Source organism: Fimicolochytrium jonesii (genome assembly GCF_025526975.1).
Source record: "Fimicolochytrium jonesii strain JEL569 chromosome Unknown EV422scaffold_41, whole genome shotgun sequence".
In the NCBI taxonomy this organism is placed as follows: Eukaryota; Fungi; Chytridiomycota; class Chytridiomycetes; order Spizellomycetales; family Powellomycetaceae; genus Fimicolochytrium; species Fimicolochytrium jonesii.
Genome location: NW_026515708.1, coordinates 66,175 through 87,556, shown reverse-complemented (window position 1 = coordinate 87,556; position 21,382 = coordinate 66,175). Strand labels below are relative to the sequence as shown.

Here is a 21,382-nt window from a genome sequence, read left to right as displayed (position 1 = left end):
ACATACGCAGAAACCAGATAGACACACACATCCACAGTTACATCCACGGTTGTTTCTGCTAGAAAAGATTATATATATTCATTCCGCGCGATGATTCAAAGGCCACCCAAACAAGTGAACAAGTAAGGGAAAAATAAAGAAAAGGGGAAAGACGACGGTGTGTAGCAAAGATGTCTCCTATGAAGCCCAAAAGTAGCAAAGCGAAAGGCCCCAATCCAGAGCCGGCTTGTTTGAGTTCGGTTACATATATGCAAAGCGGGTGATGGCGAAGAGGTAGACCGAAGGCCTCAGAGATCCTCCAGACCCTTCAGGGTAGAATCGAGCTCCTGCTTCACTACATTGTACTTTTGCGTCATGTCGTCCAGACGTTTCTCGAGCTCGGTTTTTTCAGCGTCTAGTTGCTTTGCTTTGCGTTCTGATTGTTCCGAGGTCAGCTCTAAGCTGCGGGACCTATAGCAAGTTGACGATAAGCCTCAAACGCACAAGTCAAGGAAAATGGGACGAACGGGGAAAGTGCGTTGCTTACTTTTCAGTAGCCTCCTTCCACACCCGGTCTTTGTCCTCTAATTGCTGTTCCAGCATCTGCACCTTCCGTTGAAGCGACTCGACTTGCGACTCCTCCAAGTCACCTTCGTTCTTCTTGAGTTTGATCTGCGAAACATACAGCATTCGGTCAGTTGTGCTCCGTTACTCACAGTGCCTCAACTGAACAGAATGCGTCCACTGCGACCGTTGCATTCCTCCGAAAATCACTTCAATTTACCTCCTCGACACGCTTCTCAGTCCGGTCCAAGTTCTCCTGCAACAGCGTAACTTTGTTGTTCAGACTCTGCACCTCCGTCTCACGCCTTGCGAGCTCTGCCTTCAGCTCGCGAGCTTCGCTTTCGGCTTTTTCTGCACGGCCGTGATGCTGCTCGGATTCGACGCGGAGCTTCTCCAGTTTCTATAATTGAGGTGGGTTTGCAAAATGAGCACGTTTGGTAGGAGGGTTCGGCACGATTGCACCCAAGATCGGGGCGCCTATCCGGGTAATTGAGGTGACTGCTCTTGCAAAGAGATGCCACCTCGACAACAGGGCCCCCAAACTCACTAAGCCAGGACTGGCTGACCACATACCTCCTTGATCTTGTCCATTTTGGTGTCGCGGGAAAGTTGGTATTATGGGTGTGCGACGAATGCGGATATGCTGACGCGTGGAGAAAGTTGCAGGTGAGCACATTTCGTACACGGGGCGCAGACATCCCCAGCCACCGCCCAAAGTACATAGACGATATCGAAAGCGATGGGCTTAGTACTTACCAGGGTGAAGCTCCTCTTGCAAGAGTGTATTTTCAGCGCTTGTGAGAGCGAGCTTACTGCGGTCGAGCCGGAGACGATCGATTGATTCGAGTGATGGATGAGGAAGCGCGTTCAAGGTGAATAATCATGACAGAGCTTAGGAAGTGAGAACTGGGTTTCGCGTTTTGATTAGAATTCTCGCTGTTTGTCTGTTTCCAGGGATTTCCCACGGATTCTAAGTTGGGCGCTATGTTTTAGACGCAATCTGGCCTCGTACTCGCATCCATGTACAGTAATTCACAGAGCGTCCAGTTGAATATATGTACATCATCCCATAGCAATACGAAGCATCTGCCTGGTCTGCCATGAAGGAGGCCGGATTGCGGCTAGCCTATGTACTATGTTGGAAACTTGGTTTGGCAAGTGGGACATACATCGTGGGTGCTACAGAAAACTGTGAATGAAGAATCGCATCAGCGTCTGCAAGCGCACACAATGTGAACCAAATCCCATCAGGAAATTACTTGATAAGCAAACGGAGCAGACATGCCCCACATCGACGACCTTCTTATGGCAGAAGCATGCAGCCCGGAAGTCTAGCTGCTCTTTGGAGGGGAGCAATAGAACGTTCCGTATGCTGGGCTCGGGCAGGAATGTATACTGGAGGGGTTCATTGTGTCAGCTATTTTCCCAGCACCGAAACCATCCATGTGTGCACCCTTACCAACAGATACTGCAATAGATTCCGTGGCTCGGGAACGTCCAGATATGTTCCTCCTGTGATATGCGACGCTTGGGGGAGGAAGACCGATTCACTCCCATAATGTCGTCCACCGAATCGACACACATCTATGCGTGTCCCCTAATACCAACGTCATTGTAAGCCAGATGGATATCAAGGAGCTGAAACGATATGAGCTCTCACAAGTCTTTGTGCCGCGAATATACAGTTCATCGTCGGGATGTATTGCGATGGCAGATCTGGGGAGATGGAAACGAGGAGGATTCGGGATTGGATGGAAGCTCCTTCGTTCTCGCGTCGCACTCGGTTGATATCTGAACATGCGGTACCAACGTTCAGCTAAGGGTCCATAATGTGAGAACAGTGAAAAACTCACATGTTTGTGCAAGAGACAGCGATCCAGCAGTCATTGTACGATCTGGATCAACGGAACTTCGTTCATTTCGCCGCCAGCAATGTGTCCCGCCCCAAGCGAATCATCGGGGCTTACTCTCCAACCGCGTATTCTGGTCGTCCCGCACCATGCCCTTGATCTCTTTCACAAGGCGCTGGTTCACATCGAAAAACTGTTTATATGTGTTGGCTGGCTTCTTGGCCTCGTCCGCCTCCTGCTTCCCTGTCGCGTCATTTTCTGGAGCTGGAAAGAGAAAGCGACTAGCACACGGGGAGCAACGTTGACGTATGGAGAGACGATTGATGAGTCCTTCGTATCCCTCCCAAGACTCCGAAATCCCCCAAGAAGAAGCCGAACCTGGTATCCGAATGACTGGCTATGATCGCCAGCTTACTATCAAAACGCAGCGATAGGTGGGCATTGATGAAAATGAGGATATGCTCCAGCACGTCGACGAAACTGATAGGCTGGTCCGGGTCGTTTGCCGCCGTCGCCCAAGCGTGCGGGTTGGTGTCGATAATTAGAACCAAGAGGTTTATGTCTTCTGTGGGAGGTGAAGTGACGGCGTCAGGAATTTACAGTATCTCCTTCGACGAATGAGCACAGACGGTACGGTCCACTGAGTTTCACGTACCGTCGGTGGTCATAACGCTTCCCCGAGACCACCCTGTCGAATGTCTTGCAACTCTGCTTCACGAGAAAGGGATATCCTATGTATCAGGGATGAGGGGGAAAGAATGCGGAGCCTGGAGACGCGTTGACCAACAGCGTTTCGGCGAACGGACATCGGTGAAGATCACAAGGGGCAGAATGGACGACGAACGCCGAGCGGCAAAGGAGGGCCATGTCCGCGGCCACACTGGTTCGACACTGACAGAGGTGCAAGCCATTGTTTCTTTCACGACGGTAAGTTATCTTTGCACCACCCACAGTATGGACCGGAATATTGGGAACAGCTTCCTAATAGTATCCCTCTCAGGTCTGCTATGCGTTATGGAAAGGCGTCGTTAAGCATTATCCAGGCCTGGCAAAGCCCTCCCTAGCCGGCTACATATTCGAACTGGGCATCCTCTTCCTGGCCTTCGTGTTAGCCGTCACGACGGAATGGCTATGGGAAATGCTAGTAGGCATGGCAGTAACCGCGGCCGTGTTGGCCCTGCTGCCCGCCCGGGCAACAAGGAAAAAGGAGGCGGCCGTAGAGAAACCCGCCGGGCAAAGGCTGTACATCCCGTTCCTGACTGCATCGCGAGCGTTGCTGCAAATGACGACGGTTGTAAGTATCCTGGCGGTTGATTTCCACGCCTTTCCAAGGCGGCATGCCAAGACGGAGACGTTTGGGGCTTCGATGGTAGGTGAGTTTTTGATTGAATTCGTACGCCAAACCAATGAAGATTAGAGAGTTAGGAAGCAGTGCATACTCACCTTACCGCCCCATGACGCACAGATGGACGCTGGCATCGGCATGTTTCTGTACATCGCGGGAATCAGCGCGGCCAGACCATCAATCACATCGGGAGGAGGCCGGGGCTCCTACTGGACCTATCTACGGAGATCCCTCAAATCAAGCGGCCTGATCTTCTTCATTGGGCTGATTCGGGTCATCTCGACAAAGAGCGTTAACTATCAGGTATGGGCGTCGGGATGAGGTTACTGACGTCCAATCTCACAGGTCGGTTCTAACGCGAGTTGATGTGGTAGGAACATGTTGAGGAGTACGGCGTGCATTGGAACTTTTACGTCACGCTCGGCTTGATACCACTCTTCTTTGCGCTGCTTGGCGCCTCTTCGTCGGGAACGTACCTGACGGCAGTCGCAACCATCTTGGTCATCGGTAAGTGGGTGTCCCGCTCCCCCCTCCTGAACTTACAAGGGATCGCCTGACCAATATTGTCTTCCCTCAGCTTATCAAACCCTCCTGGAACGCACGACCCTCCAATCCTACATCCTCCACGCCCCGCGCACCGATCTCCTGAGCATGAACCGCGAAGGCGTCTTCAGCCTTATCGGTAAACATGCCCTCCACCCTGCCGCTCGCACACACCAGACCGCTAAAACCGTACCCCAACCCCACAGGCAGCTTCGCAGTCTTCCTCTACGCAGCAGCTTTCGGGCTCCGCATGAAATCGCGCTTCCAACAACAAGGCGTCGCCAGCCTGCACGGCACGTTCGTGTACCAGCTCATCGGCACAGTCGTCTTTTATGCCGTTACGCTGTTTTTCACGGAGGAGAGGCATGTGGCTATCTCAAGGCGGATGGTGAGTCCTCAGATCGAGAGCGTTTCATACTCCACTTACGGAGTAGAGCTCACACTCTTCTCGTGTAAAAGGTCAACCTCCCCTACGTAACCTGGATAGTCGCCCTCACGACATCCCAACTTATGGGCGTCCTCCTCGCCGACCTCGTGTTCGGGACACATCATACGCCTAACACACTTAAGGCGATCAATCGGAATCCGTTTACGTTTTTCTTGGTGGTAAGGGCGCCCTTTTCAGAAGAAAGGCCCCGTAACCCTTGCGGGGGCGATTGTTGACCATTTTCTTTCTGGTGACTTTTGCAGGGTAATTTACTTACCGGCGCCATCAACCTCTCCCTCGACACGCTCAGCTACGGCCCCACGGCGGCGCGCGCGATCGTCTCCGCCTACGTGATGGTAGTCACGGGAATCATCATCGTGCTGGATCGGTTGCGTATCACCATCAAATAGGGCGGAATTGTAGGCCGTGCCCCACGAAGGACAAGGCAAACGAAACCCCTCTTACAGCGTAGTGTGTACGTATTTATTCCCCCCAATTCACAGAGATTCGAATCGAAAAAGTGCTATGCTAGTTCTAGGAGGTAGTCTCGATGTATGATAAAACGTCCCGTATACGTTTCGATTTCGGTCCACGGGGCGAATCTACGTATCTTTCAAACGGGCACTACGTAGAGTGGGTAGGGAAGGGGGCATGTGTGTTATGAGTGAACATGTATGCATGCATGCAAGGTGGGTCCGCTGGTGCAGCAGAGCAAGAAATCAACATCCAAAAAAAAAATGATCAGGGTAGGGAAAAGTGCGAACCCTCGATCTCCCTCATCACATAGCCAACCAGTTCCCACTCTGCAACCCGCCCATCCGCGCCTCACTCCACTCCTTCCACCCACGTATCCCCTTCGCATACTCGACCAGTGCCGTGAGGTTGCGCGTGACGCTCTGCAGTGACCAGGTGGCGACGCGTTTGAGGTGCTTGGCGCGTTGCTGGGCGACCATTGTAGTGATTGCGCGACCGGTTTCTTCGCCAAGGACGTCGGTGAGTCCGGCTTGGTAGATCGTCCATGCGCCTTCGAAGTTAGACTGGGGGGGAGGTAGGGGGGGAGGTGTCAGCAATCATCTTTTTCCAGCATTCTTGGAGGGGGTTTTGCGATTTACTTACCAAATCCATCCTCGCTCCAAAACGAATATTGATGCTCGTATTCACAGCGTTCAGGTACCCGACAATCGGCCTGATCAGCGCGCTATTGATGTACGATATATGCGGCGACACGAGCGGCACCGACGCCTTCAAATCATTCAACCGCACATTCCACATCATCACCATCGCGCGGTCGGCCTTCGCAATCGCCGCGTCCGCTGGCTCACTTTTCGCGCCGCCATGTTTAGAATGGTAGTGTCTTGCAATGATACTCTGGTGTCTGTCCTCGGTCTCCGGGTGGCTGGTGATGACCTCCTCGATCTTGTCGAGGGCTGCGTCGGTGAGGTCTTCGAGTTCGTCGCGGATGATGGCGAGGAAGGTTTCGCCGTCGGATTGGGGGAAGAAGAGTTGGAGGTCGATGTCGAGGGTGCCGCGGGTGATCCAGCCGAGCGGGCCTTCGACGCCGGCGTTCATGTGGTCGATGGGGAGGCCGTTGAGTTTTAAGTGGCTCTGTGGAGGCGGCTATGGGTCAGATGACGGGCGAATGACATTGACGTAACCTCAGAGCGGGCCTTAACTCACCATCTTCTCCCATTGAGAATCATTTTCCCCATCGGCCAATAACATATCCGGTCTCTGCAGTTTATGCACGCTAAACAAGCAATTGTCAAACATCCCATTCATCACGTCGGCCCGCATGATATCGTACAGCAGCCAATGTTTTCGCAGCTGTGGCAACTCGGCGTTGAAAATCGAGACGCTGTACGGCCGGAACTTCTTGTTGCGGATGGTAACGAGAAGATCTTCGATGACGAAACGCGTCATTTCGAAATCGCCTGATTGCGGTTCGCGGCGTTTGGGGATCCAGTCGGCTGGCCATTCCACGTGTCGTCGATCTATTCCATACGGGTTAGCGGTGTAAGAAGGACTGTCAGAGTAAACAAGTGGCTTACCAATCTCCCCTCGAACTCCTTTGATGCTGCATTCTTTGATCAATCCCTTCCCTACAATTGCGCAATTTCAGCAATGTGATCCGGCGGAAGAACACGACAACAACTAATCATACCATCAAGCCATCTCCAAAACGACAAAGAAATGTCAATATGCCGGCAAGTGATATCCCAATACGTCCAATTCACATCCAGCTCCTCGTCATCGAGCGGCGGTAACCCCCGTCGTTCCCTCTCGCTGTTTTTCAATTCCCGCCACGTCTTGTCGTTGCACACAATGGAGACATTGTCCAATCGTATTGCACCCTCTTTCCACCTCGGTACGATCGCTGACTCGAAGTTAACTTTCATCCCGGTTTCTTCCGTTACGTAGTCGCTGATCGCTTTGGCGAGGTATGCTGGGGAGGACATCGAGTAAGTACGAGTAAGAAGATGAGTATGAAAATGCAGAATGTAAAATGTAAGAACCCGCGTACCTTGAAACTGCAAGCTATTGGCGACTCCAAGTAAAATGGACAAGAACGTGGTAGTCCCAACGAGCAGGAACACGGTATGCCCCATAAAAATCCACGAAAACAACGCAAAAACGTCATCCGCCCTCCACGGCCTCTGTCCACCCATCAAGAACAGTTTGATCCGCAGCCGTAATCGCGGCCAGAATCCACTGACATTGTCCAACAACAACGCTCGCGCGACTCGCCAGGAGGGAGCGGAATGTGGTGGCAAAGGTGGTATTTGTTGATGGGGCTGGCCGGACGAGGTTTTGGTGGCATGTGGTCGCCTCATCCGCATGAACTTGGTAGTCCAATTCCGCATTTCCGGGCTGCGGGAGAATGACCTTCCGAGAAATAGCGTTCGGCCAAGGGAAGCAGGCGTGAATAGCTGGGTATAGGGGAAGATTCTGGATGCAAGTCTAAATGTGACCACCGAGAATCGCTGCGTTCGGGGTATTATTGTTGATGCATTAGGTCGCATAGGTGGTATGAAAGACGCTGTCCGCCGAGGTATCCAAAAGTCCATATTCAGCTTTGAAGATGAGCGGTGGGATAATCGCCCTGGGCCACAGAAGCCCGCAATCCCCATGTTGTGCGGACACTGGAGCCGACGACTCGCTATTGATAGTGCTTGGAAACTCATACTGAGTGCTGCGATTTCGCGGTTTCCAAGCGAACAAGCGTCTAAGGTTCGATTGACCCGAAACGGAATGCGAGTACAATGGTGATTTCGATGGGACTGCCGAACGGTGACCTGGTGGGCCAATACAGAGCCCGATGGCAGGGTGAACTCCGAGCGCAGGAGCCTGGAAACCGAAGTAGCTTGTAAAGCAGCCCCGCCGGGATATAAGGGCTGAGAAGCAGCCTGCTGTTTGTGTAAGCGCTAGGCGAGAAGAAATCTCCGAGAGCGAACAAGTACTGTAAGTGGGGAAAAAGCTCAGCCGGATGAAGAGAGAAGAGGCGCGCTTTCCCATTTGCCTCTTCGTCGCCGTCAATTTCAAAGGCTGCACTTCCAAACGAGCGTCCCTTCCTCGACACCCCCCTCCGCTGTGCACAACACTGCTGATATTTACTCCCCCTATCATACGGCTTCACGGCCCGATAGAGTCACGTCGTCGCAAACCCCCATAGCTCCCTCTCCAAAACAACTCCGCCACATTATATCCCAAGATGGTCTCATGGCCAGGACGTGCAATATATGCAGTAAGGCGGGCAGCTGAGCATCCTCACGCACCTTCCACTCTCCACACCAAACTGAAACACTTTGAACTCATACACTTTTCAATCCTACAGCTCGGTTTCTTGCTGTTGATTCATTCCGGATACTCTGCCTATGAACGTACGTTGTCGACATGAGGATAACGGGGATTGTGTGATCTGGGCGGTGTGGGAATTCACTCTCGAAACCCACTTTCTGCAGATTTGGCATATGTGAAGATCATCGGGAAGCATGAGGAGTCATTACCTATAGATGTAAGCATGGGGAGTAGAAAGGTCGGGGAAGGAAACGACCTCGAACCGCGAAGATGTCGTTTACTTCCGTCGATACGCTGACACACCCGGCCTTCCCTCTACAGATCATCCTAGAATGCATCATCAGCGTGATACTATGTTCGGTGGGCCTATCGCTGGTAGCTGGAGAGTTCAAGCCAATATCGCTGGAGAAGCAGTTGACCCAGATGTAAGTTACCCTCAAATATATGGTACCCTCTTCGTTATGCCAATCTGACCTGTTTTTCTTTGCATTTGTAGGTCTGTGGATGCGATTGACTCGAGACCGTCGTTCCGGACGCTGAATCATCGTGGGACGACGGTGTTTCGGGCGTCTACGTGAGAGATTGGAACGTGACGTACCATAGCAGGTTGATGTACATACTAGGTGCCGAATGCGATTTTGTGGCACGAGTTATGGAAGGTTGCAATCCTGTAGACTTCGTCGATTTTGAATGTCAGGCGGATAGACGGAGTACCGAGGGGAATATCTGGACGCCGGCAACGGGTGTCAATTCCCACCTCCTCGCTTTTGCATTTCAATGACCTCCCGTGGAAACACTCGGATCCATCCCAGGAATCTTAACCTAGATCGGTTCTCTATACAATGCCTCGCTCGTTTATAGCCGTAACTCTACATGAAAATGCTCGATATGTACATGCGTGAAATGCCGCAAAACCATATATACTCCGCAAAGTGCATCTCCCGAGTTCTCCTTCCCAAAAATGCCAACTGGTATCCACCAATAAGCTATATTTTCGCCCGCTCCCCCGGAATCTTTTATCGCTCCTTACCTTCGCAGCCATCCGTCACCCGCCACCAACCCCCCCACCCCCATGCATGACCTCCCCGACAGCCCCCACCGCAAACCCAAGCCGATACGCCCTATCCGCCGCCGCCTGCTTCTCCGGATCCACGGCCTCCTCGCCAATCGTCATCGTCTCCCCGCAGGATGTGCAGCGCTGTTCGCGGAGTTTCAAACAGCAAAGGATTCCGATTCTGGAAAAGGAAGAGGTGTGACTGTTAGAAACGATGGAATGATGGAGTGAAGTGTCAGCAGGGAATGATGGTGGGGACACGACTTACGGAAAAAGGAGGATGGCCCAGCAGTAGGCGGACGCGGGGTAGTAGGGTTTGGACCAGTCGTGGGTATGTGGATGTGGGTGGGCGGGGTGGGAGGGGTGGGTGGGGTGTGGGTGGGAGGTCTCCTCGTAGGCGGGTGGTGAGGTGTTTTCTGATGTGCTTGTCATTGTGTGGCTATCGGTGATATTGCGGAGGGCGGGCGGCGGGTCCGAGTCTTCCGCTGCGTGGGAGAGTGATGGTCTTTGGGAATGCACATGGGCTGCGGGGTTATGGGTTTTTGCGAGGGCCGAGTGCACAAAGGCTAGCCAAGTTTGGTTGGAAGAGAGCGGTCCAAAAAAGTTGCTCGTCGCCCTTCTTCGTGACGTACACACATGCCAACACTCCAAACGCACGAACGACGCATCCGCCCTTCCATTTTGGGCCTTTTCCAAACCTCTCACATATAGCATGAGGACGTTTCCGCAACCAGTTCCTAAAAGGACAGGCCGTACACTGAGGCATGAAGGTATATGATTAGCAAATTTGGAGAATGTCGCCCTGCCCAACATCCACCACCCAACAGCCCCTGTTCCTCCAGATCCATTCATAGACGCCGGTAGCTCCATCAGACCCGATATACGCCGCAAGAGCGTTGCGAAACCAATTCTCATAGAAGCGCAAGTTGAACCTGATAAATACAAGAAGCATAGCTACATAAGTTGGAGTGTTATCGGATATGTTGTGTGGTGATGGCGATGCGGGTCTTATGCTCGTCGAGAGGTTCTCCTTGGGGAATATGGGGGTCCAAAAATGACAACATATCCAAGCGCCTGCTTGGAAGATGTCGGGCGATGCTGGTTTGCGGAGAAGAGTGGTGGAGGTGTGCTATTGGTAATACCTACGACACAGACAAAGGGCGGATGTCAGTATTCACCTTCTAGGGAAGGCCACCTCCTTCATCTTCAGTTTCAGCTCCTCTTCCTCCTCATCCGCCCCTGCTTCCCTTTGTTGTTGTTTTTTCTCTATGGCAAACGTCCAGTCACCCTCAAATGATATACGCATCAACTCACAGCTCCAAATTCATCCCATCATGAATCTCATAATCCTCCAACGTGATATGATCCTTGAAGATATTGTACCACTTCTTCAAAACAATCTTCTCGGGCTTCGTTCCTGTCTGCGCTGCTATTAATAGTTTTAGGTCTTTGATTGTGTCGTCGGGGCTTTAGTGTGGGGAAAGAGGGTTAGCACTGGGGTTAGTGACGGGCGAGAGACGGGGAAGGGGGACTTACTTGCACTTTACTCGGACTTTCTTGCCGAGACGATCATTGCAGATCACTTCGATCATTGTTAGGAGAGAGAGGGGGATTTCCGGATGGGGATTATGTCGAGGGAGTCGATCGATGTTTGCTGTGATGCGTATGCAGACTTCTTGATGTGACAGTCAACTCGAATGCGGTTGCCAGGAAAACGTTGAACGGTAACACCAGTGCTGGCCGAATGTCGTTTTCGTTTCGATGCCAGGAAATTGCGGATGGTGCTGTCAACCAGTCCAAAATGAAAACGACGAGAAGGGGTATGCCACTATCAGACTGCTGCTGCTGGGGCTGCCGTTGCCGCTGCTGCTGTATGTCGTCGGTCTGTCGTCGGTGCTCGCGGTGATGGTGGGTGTGCGATATGCCAGGTCAAGCAGCCGGTTGCTGCGCCACCCAGATGTCGACGCCTTCGGGCAAATCCGCTTGGTTGCTCTGCCAGACTGCCAGGCTTTTGCATAGGTTCCCACTCGCAATCAGTTCCCAAGTCCACACTTACACAGGGTGCGCACGTCCGCAAGTGCTCCCGTATACACAACTTCCCAGGTAAAGTACCGAGGCGGTGCAGTGCGCAACGAGTGATGACTGCCATTTGGCCGTCTGAGGCAGATACGACATCAAGCTCCTCTGTAGTCGATCTTTTACCTCTCCGTGGTTACCTTTCGACAAACTTGGTCAGCGGGGCGAGGACATCACCGACTGACTCAACCTCCCCTTTCATAGAAGGCAACTGCAAACATGCTCAGGGTCGGGTCCAGTAACTTGCTCGGACAGAGCCGCGCTGCGGTACGTATTGGTCGGAACAAACTGGGGAGGAATCAGGAGCTGTGTCTCCGCGGAAAAAAATCTGGGATGTTGGAAGCATCCAGCGCTGTGTTGGGGACTCGCTTTCTCGTTTGGGGGGACGCTCGCCTTGAAGGCCTCGCTCTCAACTCTTTCCACTTGCGACCGTTGTTAGCTCCGTACCGCCGCACGAACGCCCCAGGTCGCTCGCCTTGCCACCGCGGCTCATGCAAGCCACGGTGCTGCTTCCAACGTTCTGACCCAGGCCAACCCTTCCCCACGCACGATCAGCTACACATATCCTCAGTCTTTGGGCAACGTGCCAGAGACCAAGGTCACCACCCTCGCCAACGGTTTCACCATCGCTACCGAAGCCAACCCTAACAACCAGACTGCCACCGTTGGAGTATGGATTGACGCCGGTTCCAGGTTTGAGACTGAGAAGACAAATGGAACGGCTCACTTTTTGGAGCACATGGCTTTCAAGGTAGGCAGGGAGGATAGGGAGACCGATGCTGTGGATTAGCGGCTTCCGCTTCATTGAGGATAAAGTGACTGACAATCTCTTACGATGGGAAAATCAGGGAACGAAAAGCCGAACACAAGTACAGCTGGAAACTCAGATTGAGAACATTGGCGGTCATTTGAACGCGTACACGTCCCGCGAGCAGACGGTGTACTACGCCAAGTCTCTGTCGTCAGATGTCGGTACTTCCGTGGAGATCCTCTCCGATATCCTGCAGGGATCGACCCTCAGCAACGACGCCATTGAGCGGGAGCGTGATGTTATCTTGAGGGAGGCCGAGGAGGTTGACAAGCAGAAGGAGGAGGTGGTTTTCGACCACCTGCACGCCTCTGCTTTCCAGAGGTCGGCTCTTGGACGTACCATCCTTGGTCCCTCCAAGAACATCAAGAGCATCACCCGCGAAGACCTGGTTGCGTACATCAGCTCCAACTACACTCCCGAGCGCATGGTTCTGGCCGCCGCCGGTGGTGTCGACCACGACGCCCTCGTCAAGCTCGCTGAGCAGCACTTTGGAAAGATGGCCCGTGGAGCAGCCGTCAAGGCTCGTCAAAGCAAGGCCAAGTTTGTCGGATCCGACGTCCGCGCCCGTTTCGACGAGCACCCGACCGCCCACGTTGCTCTCGCCGTCGAGGGTGTCAGCTGGACCAGCCCCGACTACTGGGCCCTCCTCGTCGCCCAGTCCATCATCGGAAGCTGGGACAGGTCTCTGGGTGCCGCTCCCCACGTTTCTTCGAAGCTCGCCCAGGCCCTGCACAAGTACGGCCTGGCCAACTCCTTCATGTCCTTCAACACCTCGTACTCGGACACGGGTCTCTTCGGTGTCTACGCCGTGACCGAAAACCACATGCACCTCGATGACCTGGTCCACCACATCCAACAAGAGTGGCACCGTCTGGCCATGTCCATCTCCGAAGCCGAGGTATTCCGCGCCAAGAACCAACTGAAGACCTCCCTTCTGCTTGCCCTCGACGGCACAACCCCCATCGCGGAGGACATCGGTCGTCAAATGCTCGTCTACGGAAAGCGCCTCACCCCTTGGGAGATCGACGGGCTTATCGAGAAGGTTACCGCTGCGGATGTCATGAAGGTTGCCAAGCAGTACATCTACGACCAGGAGGTGTGCATGGTTGGTTATGGACCGATTGAGGCTTTGCCTGACTACAACCGTGTGCGGTCCGCCATGTCCCCCATCTACTACTAGATATATTTACCCGGTGTGCCGGCCTCTTCACCGTCGTCGGCAGCCCAGTACGGAACATCTAGCCATCCAATCATTCCACCCTACCACCACCCTTTACGTTCAGGAATCTCTTTTACTTTCCCCTGATGTTCACGTGCTCAATACGTTGAGCGGCAGAAGTGGACTGATGAAATATATACACATCTTTTATTTCATAAAACCGTGTGATGTTGGTTGCTTGTGTTGGTCTCGGGCACATAAATGCGGATGAGTAGGGATTCCACTCTTGGACATGTCCAACACGCATTTGGCCAACCATTTGCCAGGAAACAACAGAAAAGTGAGGTCTCATTGGGTTTGTATAACGCAAGCTCTCAAATCCTCCGTCCAATGAATGCACTGACTGCCCGTTACATCGATTTGCAAAATGCTTCCAAAAAAAAAGTCATAATATTTGAATCATGCCAAAGTCTTGTAATACTGCAACGCACTCCGTATCGGCTGAATGATGGGCTCCTCCATATTCGGCAGCACCTTCGCCACCAGCTCAAACAACGGAATGAGCACGAACTGAATAAACCCGACCTGCGCGCTCGCCTTGGTGACCTTCTGCCTGTCCATAAACGGCGCAAACGGCAGTCCCTCTGCCTTCTCTCGATCACTCTGCGCGAAAAACTCCTCAAGCAGATTATCCACCCACGGCTCGCTCACATGTTTCGGCCGCACCTCGTTGGATATGTCCGCGCATTTAATCACCATCTGCAACAGCAACGAGCGCGCGGCGGGGTCGGTCATATCGTACCCGCCCTCGCGCTCCGCCCCGGCTTTGAACCGCCCCATCAGCTCGCCGTGTTTCGCCATATCCGTCGCGAGCACGCACGCGATGATCTGTTTCCTGGCCTCGCGGTAATCGTTGGCCGGGAGGGAGCGCAGGATGTTGGTGTCGGATTCTTTGAGGATGGTGAAGAGGACGGCGGCGTGGTGGTTTTCGAGCGGGGAGATGTCGTTGTAGATTAGGCCGAGCTCGGTGCTGGCGTTCACTTGGTAGGCGTTGTTGAAGCCCGGGTGATCGAGGTCGTGGCCGATGCAGGAGATGAGGAGAACCAGTTTTTCGAGGGGTTGGAGTTGGGCGTGTAGGTTTGTGACGTGGAGGATGCCGTACATCTATCAGTGACATACATAGATTAGAGGAAGTCCAGAAAACACAGTGAGAAGGGACATCCGCCCTTCCTCTTTCCACGAACCCCCTACAACCTACCATCTGCGCCACACAAAAGCAATGCCTAAAATTATGAAAAGGGTTCGTATTATAGCTCCCCTTCACGCACTGCAGGAACCTCCGCAGCGTCTCCTCATCCAACTTGAACTCCGTCATCAGGCCCAGCTCGGTGAACATGTGCGCCAGCAGGTCGACCATCTCGTCGTCCTGCCACTGCCACACGTCGAAGGTCGGGTGCTTGAGGTGCTCGGTGACGTCGCGGGTGAAGGTGCGTTGGGGTGGGAGGGAAGGGAGGGTTGGGCGACGGCGGGCGAGGAGGTTTGGGGGGGTGAGTTCGTCGGGATTGTGTTTCTGGTGGAGTTTGCAAACTAAGGGTTAGCACGAGTAGTGTATAAACAAAAAGAGTTCTGGGAGCTTCACCGCTCCGAAACTTACAGCGCCATGGCCATCCGGAACCTCGCTGATGGACCGCTTCATGGCATCCACTTTCTCCTTGATGGCGGTTATCTGGCCAAGTAGGTCACTGACGGCGTTCAACGCATCTACACCTTCGTTTCCTATTGCATGCAGCACAAAAGAAATCATAAGGCTCATGTCAAAATCTACAAAACATCACGAAAACGAAAAACTCAGTCGGACGCACCAGTCCTGCTCTTCAAAATGTACCGATCCTCCTTCGAATTCCTCGGCGTATTGGGCCCAATCGGCAAAAGCACCCCATCCTTCCGATACAGCTTCAAAACAGAGTTTGTGCTGCTGGAGCTGAGATTCGCGGCGGCGTAGAACGCCGAGCGCACTTCCTCGAGTTGCATCTCGGCGCTGACTCGGATCGTCTCCTCCCGTTTGGTGGAGGAGCCGTCGTCGATGGTGAGGTAGATGAGGTCTGGGGTGGCCATGTGTCGTTGCTTTCTGAAGGATTTGACGGCGAACGCCTTTTCGTTTATCTGTGGACCCGTGGGACGAATTGCAACAGACGGTGAGAACCGTCTGGATGCTCGTCCTTTTATATTTGAGAGTAACCCCTGCGATTGCTAAACCGGCACTCAAGACAAGCATTCCGTGGCGCTGTGCAAAATTCCAGAACAATGAATGGGCTCCGTGGAATCCCAAGGTTTAGACCGCGGTCTCAGCCACAGCGGGCCCCGCCTTCAATGCCTTACCAAGCGCGCCCGTAAACCGGTTTACAGTTTAAGGTGCGGTTCGGACATGATGATGACAAGGGGAGAGTGTGATGCACAAGGAGAGGGATGGGGAGTGTTGACTCCACAGCAGCTCCGAGATGGACAATGCGAATCCAAAAGGAGGGAAGCTTTGGGAGGGAGGAAACTCCGCGCATTGACGAGAGGCCGACGCGTTCATCACGTGAGCCAGCAGGTAGTTTAAGACAATCAAATGCGCATCCTCTTCCTGTGGAAGTCGTTGGTCGCCGCGTAAGTTGCGAACTTGAATCCTTGACCTGAATAACTCTCGTTTTTATACCTTGTTCTCACGGCACAAAGAACCTCCAGAAGCCAGCGGTGGTGTCAGGATAGCTACGAACCAAAGTCACTAGCTCAGTCAACTCCAACAGAGATGGTCGCACCAGGCAAAACCGACCGGTTGGCGGAAATCCAGGCGCTCGCCAAAACGTCACCTAAAGAAGCCATCGCGGCCTACGAGAACGTCCTAACCACGACAACAGGCAACACAGACCAGGAGATTCAAGTACGAGAGACAGCACTTGTCAAATTGGGCGAACTGTACAAAGACACAAAAGCCGCCGAAAAGCTAGCGCAGCTCATCCGCGGGTCGCCATCATACCTCTCCAACACGTCCAAGGCCAAAACGGCCAAGATCATCCGGACGCTACTCGATGTTTTCGCAGAGATCCCGGACTCGCTCCCGCTACAGGTTGCGGTGTGCCGGGAATCGATCAAATGGGCCGAGACAGAGAAGCGAATCTTCCTGCGCCAGAACCTCGAAATCAAACTCGCGACGCTGTACTACGAGAATGGGCAACATGCCGATGCGTTGGCGTTAACTGCGGCGCTGCTGAAGGAGTTGAAGCGGTTGGATGATAAGAATGTATTGATGGAGGTGCAGCTGCTGGAGTCGAAAGCGCACCATTCGTTGAACTCGTTGCCTAAATCGCGCGCGGCCTTGACGTCGGCGAGAACGTCGGCAAACTCGATATATTGCCCGCCGTTGATGCAGGCGGCTTTGGATATGCAGTCTGGGATTCTGCATGCGGAGGAGAAGGATTTCAAGACTGCGTATGTAGTCCCGGTGTTACATGGAATTTGTCTCATCGGATGGAAACTGACGATATTCGCCGTCTCTGGACGCGTAATACGCGTAGATACTCCTACTTCTACGAAACTCTCGAAATCTTTTCTGGACAAGACGATAAAAGGGCAATTCAAGCGTTGAAGTACATGTTACTGTGCAAAATCATGCTGAATTTGGTAAGTTCTTGTTGAGTCCCAGACATACTGGTGCAAGTATTCACAAGTTTGTATGTAGTCGGCGGACGTCAACGCGATCGTGAACAGCAAATTAGCTCTGAAATACGCCGGTCCAGAGGTAGAAGCCATGCGCGCCATCGCATCTGCACATCAAAACCGATCTCTCCTCGAATTCGAGCAATGTTGGACAAAGTACAAGAATGGTATTGATCCTGATTCTGGGACGGAAACAGCTCATGAGATCCCATGCTGACGATGATTGCCATTACAGAACTTTCCAACGACCCCATCATCCGCCACCACCTAGAAGCCCTGAACGACACCCTCTTCGAACAGAACCTGTTGCGTATCATCGAACCTTTCTCGAGGGTGGAGATTGCACACATCGCACAGTTGGTTCAGCAGCCAAGTCCTATCGTCGAAGCAAAGTAGGTTCTTAATTCTTCAATCCGCTTTGCGGGCGAGAGCACGTCGTCTGACTCCCGTTCGTTGCGTACAGACTGTCGCAAATGATCCTGGACAAAGTCTTTTCCGGAATTTTGGACCAGGGCGCTGGATGTTTGGAGGTTTTTGAGGATACCGAGGCAGATGTAAGGCATTATACATTCCCATCGCGACAATCAGCGATGGAATCCTCATCACACCCTTGCTTTGGATCCAGAAAACCTTCGAAGCAACGCTGGAGACCATCAAGAACATGGGCACCGTCGTGGAGTCACTCTACGAGAAGGTATGTACCGATGCTTTAGTCTTACCTGTCCGACCGTACCGTCGCATGAGCTCGCTGACTCCCCATCTCTTTCCCTCACAGGCCGCACAGCTGACGTAAAATGGAGACTATTTGTATTCGGATATGAGAATCACAATTGTCTTAGGTGTCCGTTAAATAGGAGCCGCATTGCTACGATGAAACTGGGAAAATGGGCCTCATGCGCGTCGCATGAACAGAGACGTTTAGTTGTCAGCCGTAACCCACTCGGCGTCGGAGACTGCGAAACAGAAACAAGAGGAGGAGACAATAAAGCTTGATCAGACAAAAACGAACAACTGGGCTGTAAAAACGCCAAAACAACGTCCTGGACACTTACAGCTCCAATTAAAAACCTCACTCTTTCCAAACCACAACCCAATCTCCTTCTCAGCGCTCTCGAACGAGTCCGAGCCGTGGATGATGTTGCGGCCGACGCTGATGCAGAGGTCGCCGCGGATGGTGCCTGGTGCCGCGTCCTAACACATAAGTGAAGTGAAGTGAGCACAGGGAGATGACTTAGGAAGGGGAAGAGGAGGGGGACTTACGAGAGGGTTGGTGGCTCCGATGATCTTGCGGCCGGTTTTGATCACGTCTTTACCTTCCCTACATATACATTGAGAGGCGAAAAAATGATGAGGTTTTTTTCGCGACGGACCGAGAGGTGGACGCTGTCCCTCACCAGACCATCGCAATGACCTACGCATATGAATGAGAGCGGAAGGCGTTTTGCGATGTTAGCAGCGGGTTGAGATGAACAGTGCCTATATCTGAACTTAACTTACGGGAGCGGATCCAGAAGTCATATAGTTCACCAACCCGGCAAAGAACGGGCGGCTGCTCAGGTCCGCGTAGTGTTCCTGCGCTAGGCTTTTGCTGGGTACCGTCGCCTAAACAAAAGGATCAGGTCCTCTCCGCTTTCTCCTAGGTCATCTTCAATCCGAATTTCCACCTGTTTGCCGGCGGGAAATCGCACACCAGCAGATCTCTATCCCTAGTAACCCACCTTGATGGCAACCAGTTTATACCCTTTGGTCTCAAACCGCTTCACAATCTCCCCCACAAGCCTCCTCTGGGTTCCATCCGGTTTCACCGCAATAAACGTGCGTTCGATGCCGCCTTTCACGCCCGCTGCCGATTTCGGGGGTGCAGCAGCAGCGGGTTTCTTGGGAGCGTCCGCGTGGATGGGTTTGTTGGGGGCGGCGAGGATGTAGCCGCTGAGAGCCAGGGCGCCGGCGCTGAGGGCGAGGAGGGCGGAGGTGGGCGGGCGACGGGTGGAGGTGGCGGTGGTGGTTGTGAGGGTGCGGAGGAGGGGTTGGCGGGTGCGGAGGACGGGGCGGGTGAACATCTTTGCGATACGGGGGTTTTGTGGGTTCGAGAGGGGTGGAGGGTTGACTCGACTCGATGTGGTTTTCTTTGACTGAAAGATGCGAGACGTGGGAGCGCTTGGTTGATTAACAGGAGAGAATGTGTCACCTAGAATGGCGGAGACTTGACTGATTTTTAAGCTTCTTTGCAACTCGATGCACATGCTAAACTAAATAGTCAAAAGTCAAAACTGGGACTGGAGGAAAAACAAGCGCCACATGAAGGTGTCGAATCCCGTCAGAAAGAGTGACAGTATCGCAAGAGCAAGTGTCAGTGGTCTCTCGCATCTCACCACATGCCTTTCCCTAGCGCCACTTTGTTCCTTGAACTGTAGAAGAGTGTATGGCAGTCAACTTTAGATTTCGGCATCCACTCCGCTTGGTACGTATTGATGCGTCTAATAGTTATGTTCCTTCCACAGCGGTTGCTTTCTTCTCCCTTGCGTGCTTGGGGACCGACTTCGTCCTTTTCGCTTGCGTTTTGCTGCCCAACGCCCAAAGCTGTTGCTTCGAATGCCCGCTGGAGAGATTCGCGAACACGCCGTTTCGACAACTGCGTATTCGACTGTCATTATGCTGCCCACTGTAGTATCTCCTTAACGATCCCATCCATTATCTATCTGATGCCTCTCGTTTCTGTGCAACGCTCTGCTTCATCGACCATCCCCACATCTTGGAGCACGCTGCTCATATACCATAGTAAAGACAAATTGAACCCCTCGGATCTGTGGCCATACCAATATCGGAGAACCCGCCATACGAAGTCCGCAGGCGCACTGATGTCCGTTCCGCATAAGTCGCGCACATATAATAGGTGACGCAATGCCGGCCAACATTGGCGAGTCGACAAGCGGCATAGGTGGGCCTTGCGAGGATTGACGTCCAACCCCACTCTGCGCCAAAATGGGCCTCGATGAATATGTGTTCCTGATGGATGTTGGTAAGTGTTTTTGATCTGTGTCCTTGCGTCTTTGCCTATTTGTTGACGCGTACGTCGTCACCCTTGCGGTTCCTCAAATGGGCCTCAAGAGAGTTCCTTCCCGGTTCCCAACGTTCCCAGCGGGGATTTCCGTCGACGGGGACGTCCGCTCTTCACAAGTACCCGTGATATGGCCAAGGATGTTGTATTGGACACCACAACTGCGATCCCCCCCAATACATACAAAGAAGGGGATGGTGGGTGGGTAAAAATGCTCCTACTCTATGATGGCAGAAAAAGGATGGAGAGAAGTGTACATGGTTCAACCTTGTACACTTTCCAATTGTAATATGATAGCTCTCTTAGAGTGCAGCGGCCTACTTCTGTCCTTCACGCTCTACGCTGGCCCCTCCATGTTACGCGAACTCATCCGTAAGCGGCAGCTGGATTCAGATCTCGACGCGAGACTAAGGCACAGACATCCAAAAGAAAAAGAAAGAGAACGCACAGGAGGGTGGCTATAGTTATGCGCATGTTATCTTCATCTCAACTACCTCCACGCCCCCGTATCCTCTTGCGCACCTAGAAGCGCGTTCCCCAAATGTATGAACTCGGCGTCGAACGTCTCCGTCGACGTGCCATCCATTTCGTAGCGGATGGTATGCTGCCGTAAAACCAAGCTGCGCTGAGCCAGGTGCGCAAACAGATACTTTTGATCGTCGCTCTGAAGCATATCGGCTTGTTCGCCCGTGAGCTCGCGACCCAATGGAATATCTGCCGGCAACCGAACGTTGGCGAATACGTTCACGCTGTACTGGCCTTGGCGCTTGAGGTCCAACAGGAGGAAGCGAACGATCTTTCGCCGAACGCAGCTCCAAACGTCATCTTCGCCAGCTTCGTCCACCCCGGAAGCTTCAAAGGCCCAAGCTATGCCACCGGCATCCTTCGGTACCAAAGTGCCGTCCCCCTGTCGCGTGTGGAAAACGGCGGCCGTTGTGGAGATCATCTCTACTCCCAGAGAGCTTACCTCGCCGTCGATATCGAGTGTAGCTCCCGACAAAGCGCGATCGTCCGGAAAGGCG

The 21,382-nt window shown here is 53.0% G+C and overlaps 11 protein-coding genes across 11 annotated transcripts; 4 read left to right on the top strand and 7 right to left on the bottom strand.

The window, feature by feature from the left end:
• Positions 1 to 51: 51 nt before the first annotated feature.
• Positions 52 to 1,313, bottom strand: EV422DRAFT_547215 (tropomyosin). Its single transcript, XM_053071587.1, has 4 exons — positions 1,117 to 1,313; positions 764 to 943; positions 527 to 651; positions 52 to 450 (listed from the first exon to the last, which is right to left on the bottom strand). Exons 1-4 carry the CDS (start codon positions 1,132 to 1,134, stop codon positions 288 to 290), a joined length of 486 nt encoding a protein of 161 aa, XP_052921035.1. The 5' UTR covers positions 1,135 to 1,313; the 3' UTR covers positions 52 to 287.
• Positions 1,314 to 1,439: 126 nt separating this feature from the next.
• EV422DRAFT_331912 (RNA polymerase II transcription factor B subunit 4) lies at positions 1,440 to 3,296 on the bottom strand. The gene is made up of 8 exons (XM_053066360.1): positions 3,049 to 3,296; positions 2,772 to 2,958; positions 2,511 to 2,674; positions 2,397 to 2,438; positions 2,204 to 2,334; positions 2,003 to 2,140; positions 1,803 to 1,938; positions 1,440 to 1,732 (listed from the first exon to the last, which is right to left on the bottom strand). Exons 1-8 carry the CDS (start codon positions 3,059 to 3,061, stop codon positions 1,677 to 1,679), a joined length of 867 nt encoding a protein of 288 aa, XP_052921034.1. The 5' UTR covers positions 3,062 to 3,296; the 3' UTR covers positions 1,440 to 1,676.
• Positions 3,225 to 5,118, top strand: EV422DRAFT_572126 (GWT1-domain-containing protein; the record flags this gene model as incomplete). Its single annotated transcript, XM_053073074.1, has 8 exons — positions 3,225 to 3,320; positions 3,394 to 3,762; positions 3,859 to 4,041; positions 4,113 to 4,245; positions 4,316 to 4,420; positions 4,488 to 4,669; positions 4,741 to 4,887; positions 4,972 to 5,118. The coding sequence occupies 8 exons, from the start codon at positions 3,225 to 3,227 to the stop codon at positions 5,116 to 5,118; spliced, it is 1,362 nt and encodes a 453-aa protein (XP_052921033.1).
• A 369-nt stretch (positions 5,119 to 5,487) lies between these two features.
• EV422DRAFT_501705 (mitochondrial distribution and morphology protein family 31/32) lies at positions 5,488 to 7,569 on the bottom strand (the record flags this gene model as incomplete). The annotated part of the gene is made up of 6 exons (XM_053068214.1): positions 5,488 to 5,745; positions 5,825 to 6,313; positions 6,386 to 6,699; positions 6,757 to 6,807; positions 6,870 to 7,151; positions 7,230 to 7,569. The coding sequence occupies 6 exons, from the start codon at positions 7,567 to 7,569 to the stop codon at positions 5,488 to 5,490; spliced, it is 1,734 nt and encodes a 577-aa protein (XP_052921032.1).
• A 680-nt stretch (positions 7,570 to 8,249) lies between these two features.
• On the top strand, positions 8,250 to 9,414 carry EV422DRAFT_547201 (magnesium transporter). The gene is made up of 5 exons (XM_053071586.1): positions 8,250 to 8,450; positions 8,541 to 8,586; positions 8,668 to 8,720; positions 8,825 to 8,928; positions 9,000 to 9,414. The coding sequence occupies exons 1-5, from the start codon at positions 8,418 to 8,420 to the stop codon at positions 9,079 to 9,081; spliced, it is 318 nt and encodes a 105-aa protein (XP_052921031.1). The 5' UTR covers positions 8,250 to 8,417; the 3' UTR covers positions 9,082 to 9,414.
• Positions 9,415 to 9,548: 134 nt separating this feature from the next.
• Positions 9,549 to 10,144, bottom strand: EV422DRAFT_623715 (uncharacterized protein; the record flags this gene model as incomplete). The annotated part of the gene is made up of 2 exons (XM_053074241.1): positions 9,826 to 10,144; positions 9,549 to 9,738 (listed from the first exon to the last, which is right to left on the bottom strand). Exons 1-2 carry the CDS (start codon positions 9,987 to 9,989, stop codon positions 9,549 to 9,551), a joined length of 354 nt encoding a protein of 117 aa, XP_052921030.1. The 5' UTR covers positions 9,990 to 10,144.
• A 723-nt stretch (positions 10,145 to 10,867) lies between these two features.
• On the bottom strand, positions 10,868 to 11,149 carry EV422DRAFT_572122 (ubiquitin-like protein 5; the record flags this gene model as incomplete). Its single annotated transcript, XM_053073073.1, has 2 exons — positions 10,868 to 11,024; positions 11,094 to 11,149. 2 exons carry the CDS (start codon positions 11,147 to 11,149, stop codon positions 10,868 to 10,870), a joined length of 213 nt encoding a protein of 70 aa, XP_052921029.1.
• A 703-nt stretch (positions 11,150 to 11,852) lies between these two features.
• On the top strand, positions 11,853 to 13,624 carry EV422DRAFT_551770 (Metalloenzyme, LuxS/M16 peptidase-like protein; the record flags this gene model as incomplete). Its single annotated transcript, XM_053071852.1, has 3 exons — positions 11,853 to 11,900; positions 12,100 to 12,384; positions 12,482 to 13,624. The coding sequence occupies 3 exons, from the start codon at positions 11,853 to 11,855 to the stop codon at positions 13,622 to 13,624; spliced, it is 1,476 nt and encodes a 491-aa protein (XP_052921028.1).
• A 278-nt stretch (positions 13,625 to 13,902) lies between these two features.
• Positions 13,903 to 15,814, bottom strand: EV422DRAFT_331632 (uncharacterized protein). Its single transcript, XM_053066359.1, has 4 exons — positions 15,466 to 15,814; positions 15,258 to 15,379; positions 14,862 to 15,173; positions 13,903 to 14,767 (listed from the first exon to the last, which is right to left on the bottom strand). Exons 1-4 carry the CDS (start codon positions 15,716 to 15,718, stop codon positions 14,063 to 14,065), a joined length of 1,392 nt encoding a protein of 463 aa, XP_052921027.1. The 5' UTR covers positions 15,719 to 15,814; the 3' UTR covers positions 13,903 to 14,062.
• A 580-nt stretch (positions 15,815 to 16,394) lies between these two features.
• EV422DRAFT_501739 (PCI domain-containing protein) lies at positions 16,395 to 18,095 on the top strand (the record flags this gene model as incomplete). Its single annotated transcript, XM_053068218.1, has 6 exons — positions 16,395 to 17,074; positions 17,161 to 17,266; positions 17,325 to 17,469; positions 17,538 to 17,694; positions 17,766 to 17,856; positions 17,928 to 18,095. 6 exons carry the CDS (start codon positions 16,395 to 16,397, stop codon positions 18,093 to 18,095), a joined length of 1,347 nt encoding a protein of 448 aa, XP_052921026.1.
• EV422DRAFT_547180 (NDK-domain-containing protein) lies at positions 17,834 to 19,457 on the bottom strand. Its single transcript, XM_053071585.1, has 7 exons — positions 19,021 to 19,457; positions 18,800 to 18,904; positions 18,697 to 18,713; positions 18,563 to 18,620; positions 18,355 to 18,493; positions 17,928 to 18,255; positions 17,834 to 17,856 (listed from the first exon to the last, which is right to left on the bottom strand). Exons 1-6 carry the CDS (start codon positions 19,360 to 19,362, stop codon positions 18,221 to 18,223), a joined length of 696 nt encoding a protein of 231 aa, XP_052921025.1. The 5' UTR covers positions 19,363 to 19,457; the 3' UTR covers positions 17,834 to 17,856; positions 17,928 to 18,220.
• Positions 19,458 to 21,382: the final 1,925 nt, after the last annotated feature.

Excerpts from the sequence above, each read along its gene's own strand:
- EV422DRAFT_547215 (XM_053071587.1), bottom strand. Across the intron at positions 652-763 it reads CTGAGAAGCGTGTCGAGGAG|ATCAAACTCAAGAAGAACGA; the intron begins GTAAATTGAAGT and ends TATGTTTCGCAG. Across the intron at positions 451-526 it reads TGGAAGGAGGCTACTGAAAA|GTCCCGCAGCTTAGAGCTGA; the intron begins GTAAGCAACGCA and ends AACTTGCTATAG.
- EV422DRAFT_331912 (XM_053066360.1), bottom strand. Across the intron at positions 2,439-2,510 it reads CCAGAATACGCGGTTGGAGA|ATCGTACAATGACTGCTGGA; the intron begins GTAAGCCCCGAT and ends CCGTTGATCCAG. Across the intron at positions 2,141-2,203 it reads TATTCGCGGCACAAAGACTT|GGGACACGCATAGATGTGTG; the intron begins GTGAGAGCTCAT and ends CGTTGGTATTAG.
- EV422DRAFT_547201 (XM_053071586.1), top strand. The coding sequence starts at position 8,418 with ATGGTCTCATGGCCAGGACGTGCAATATATGCA. Across the intron at positions 8,451-8,540 it reads CAGGACGTGCAATATATGCA|CTCGGTTTCTTGCTGTTGAT; the intron begins GTAAGGCGGGCA and ends TCAATCCTACAG. Across the intron at positions 8,587-8,667 it reads CGGATACTCTGCCTATGAAC|ATTTGGCATATGTGAAGATC; the intron begins GTACGTTGTCGA and ends CACTTTCTGCAG.
- EV422DRAFT_331632 (XM_053066359.1), bottom strand. The coding sequence starts at position 15,718 with ATGGCCACCCCAGACCTCATCTACCTCACCATCGACGACGGCTCCTCC. Across the intron at positions 15,380-15,465 it reads CATTTTGAAGAGCAGGACTG|GAAACGAAGGTGTAGATGCG; the intron begins GTGCGTCCGACT and ends TGCATGCAATAG. Across the intron at positions 15,174-15,257 it reads TTCCGGATGGCCATGGCGCT|AAACACAATCCCGACGAACT; the intron begins GTAAGTTTCGGA and ends AAACTCCACCAG.
- EV422DRAFT_547180 (XM_053071585.1), bottom strand. The coding sequence starts at position 19,362 with ATGTTCACCCGCCCCGTCCTCCGCACCCGCCAACCCCTCCTCCGCACC. Across the intron at positions 18,905-19,020 it reads ATAAACTGGTTGCCATCAAG|GCGACGGTACCCAGCAAAAG; the intron begins GTGGGTTACTAG and ends CCTTTTGTTTAG. Across the intron at positions 18,256-18,354 it reads TGAGGTTTTTAATTGGAGCT|TCTCCGACGCCGAGTGGGTT; the intron begins GTAAGTGTCCAG and ends TCTGTTTCGCAG.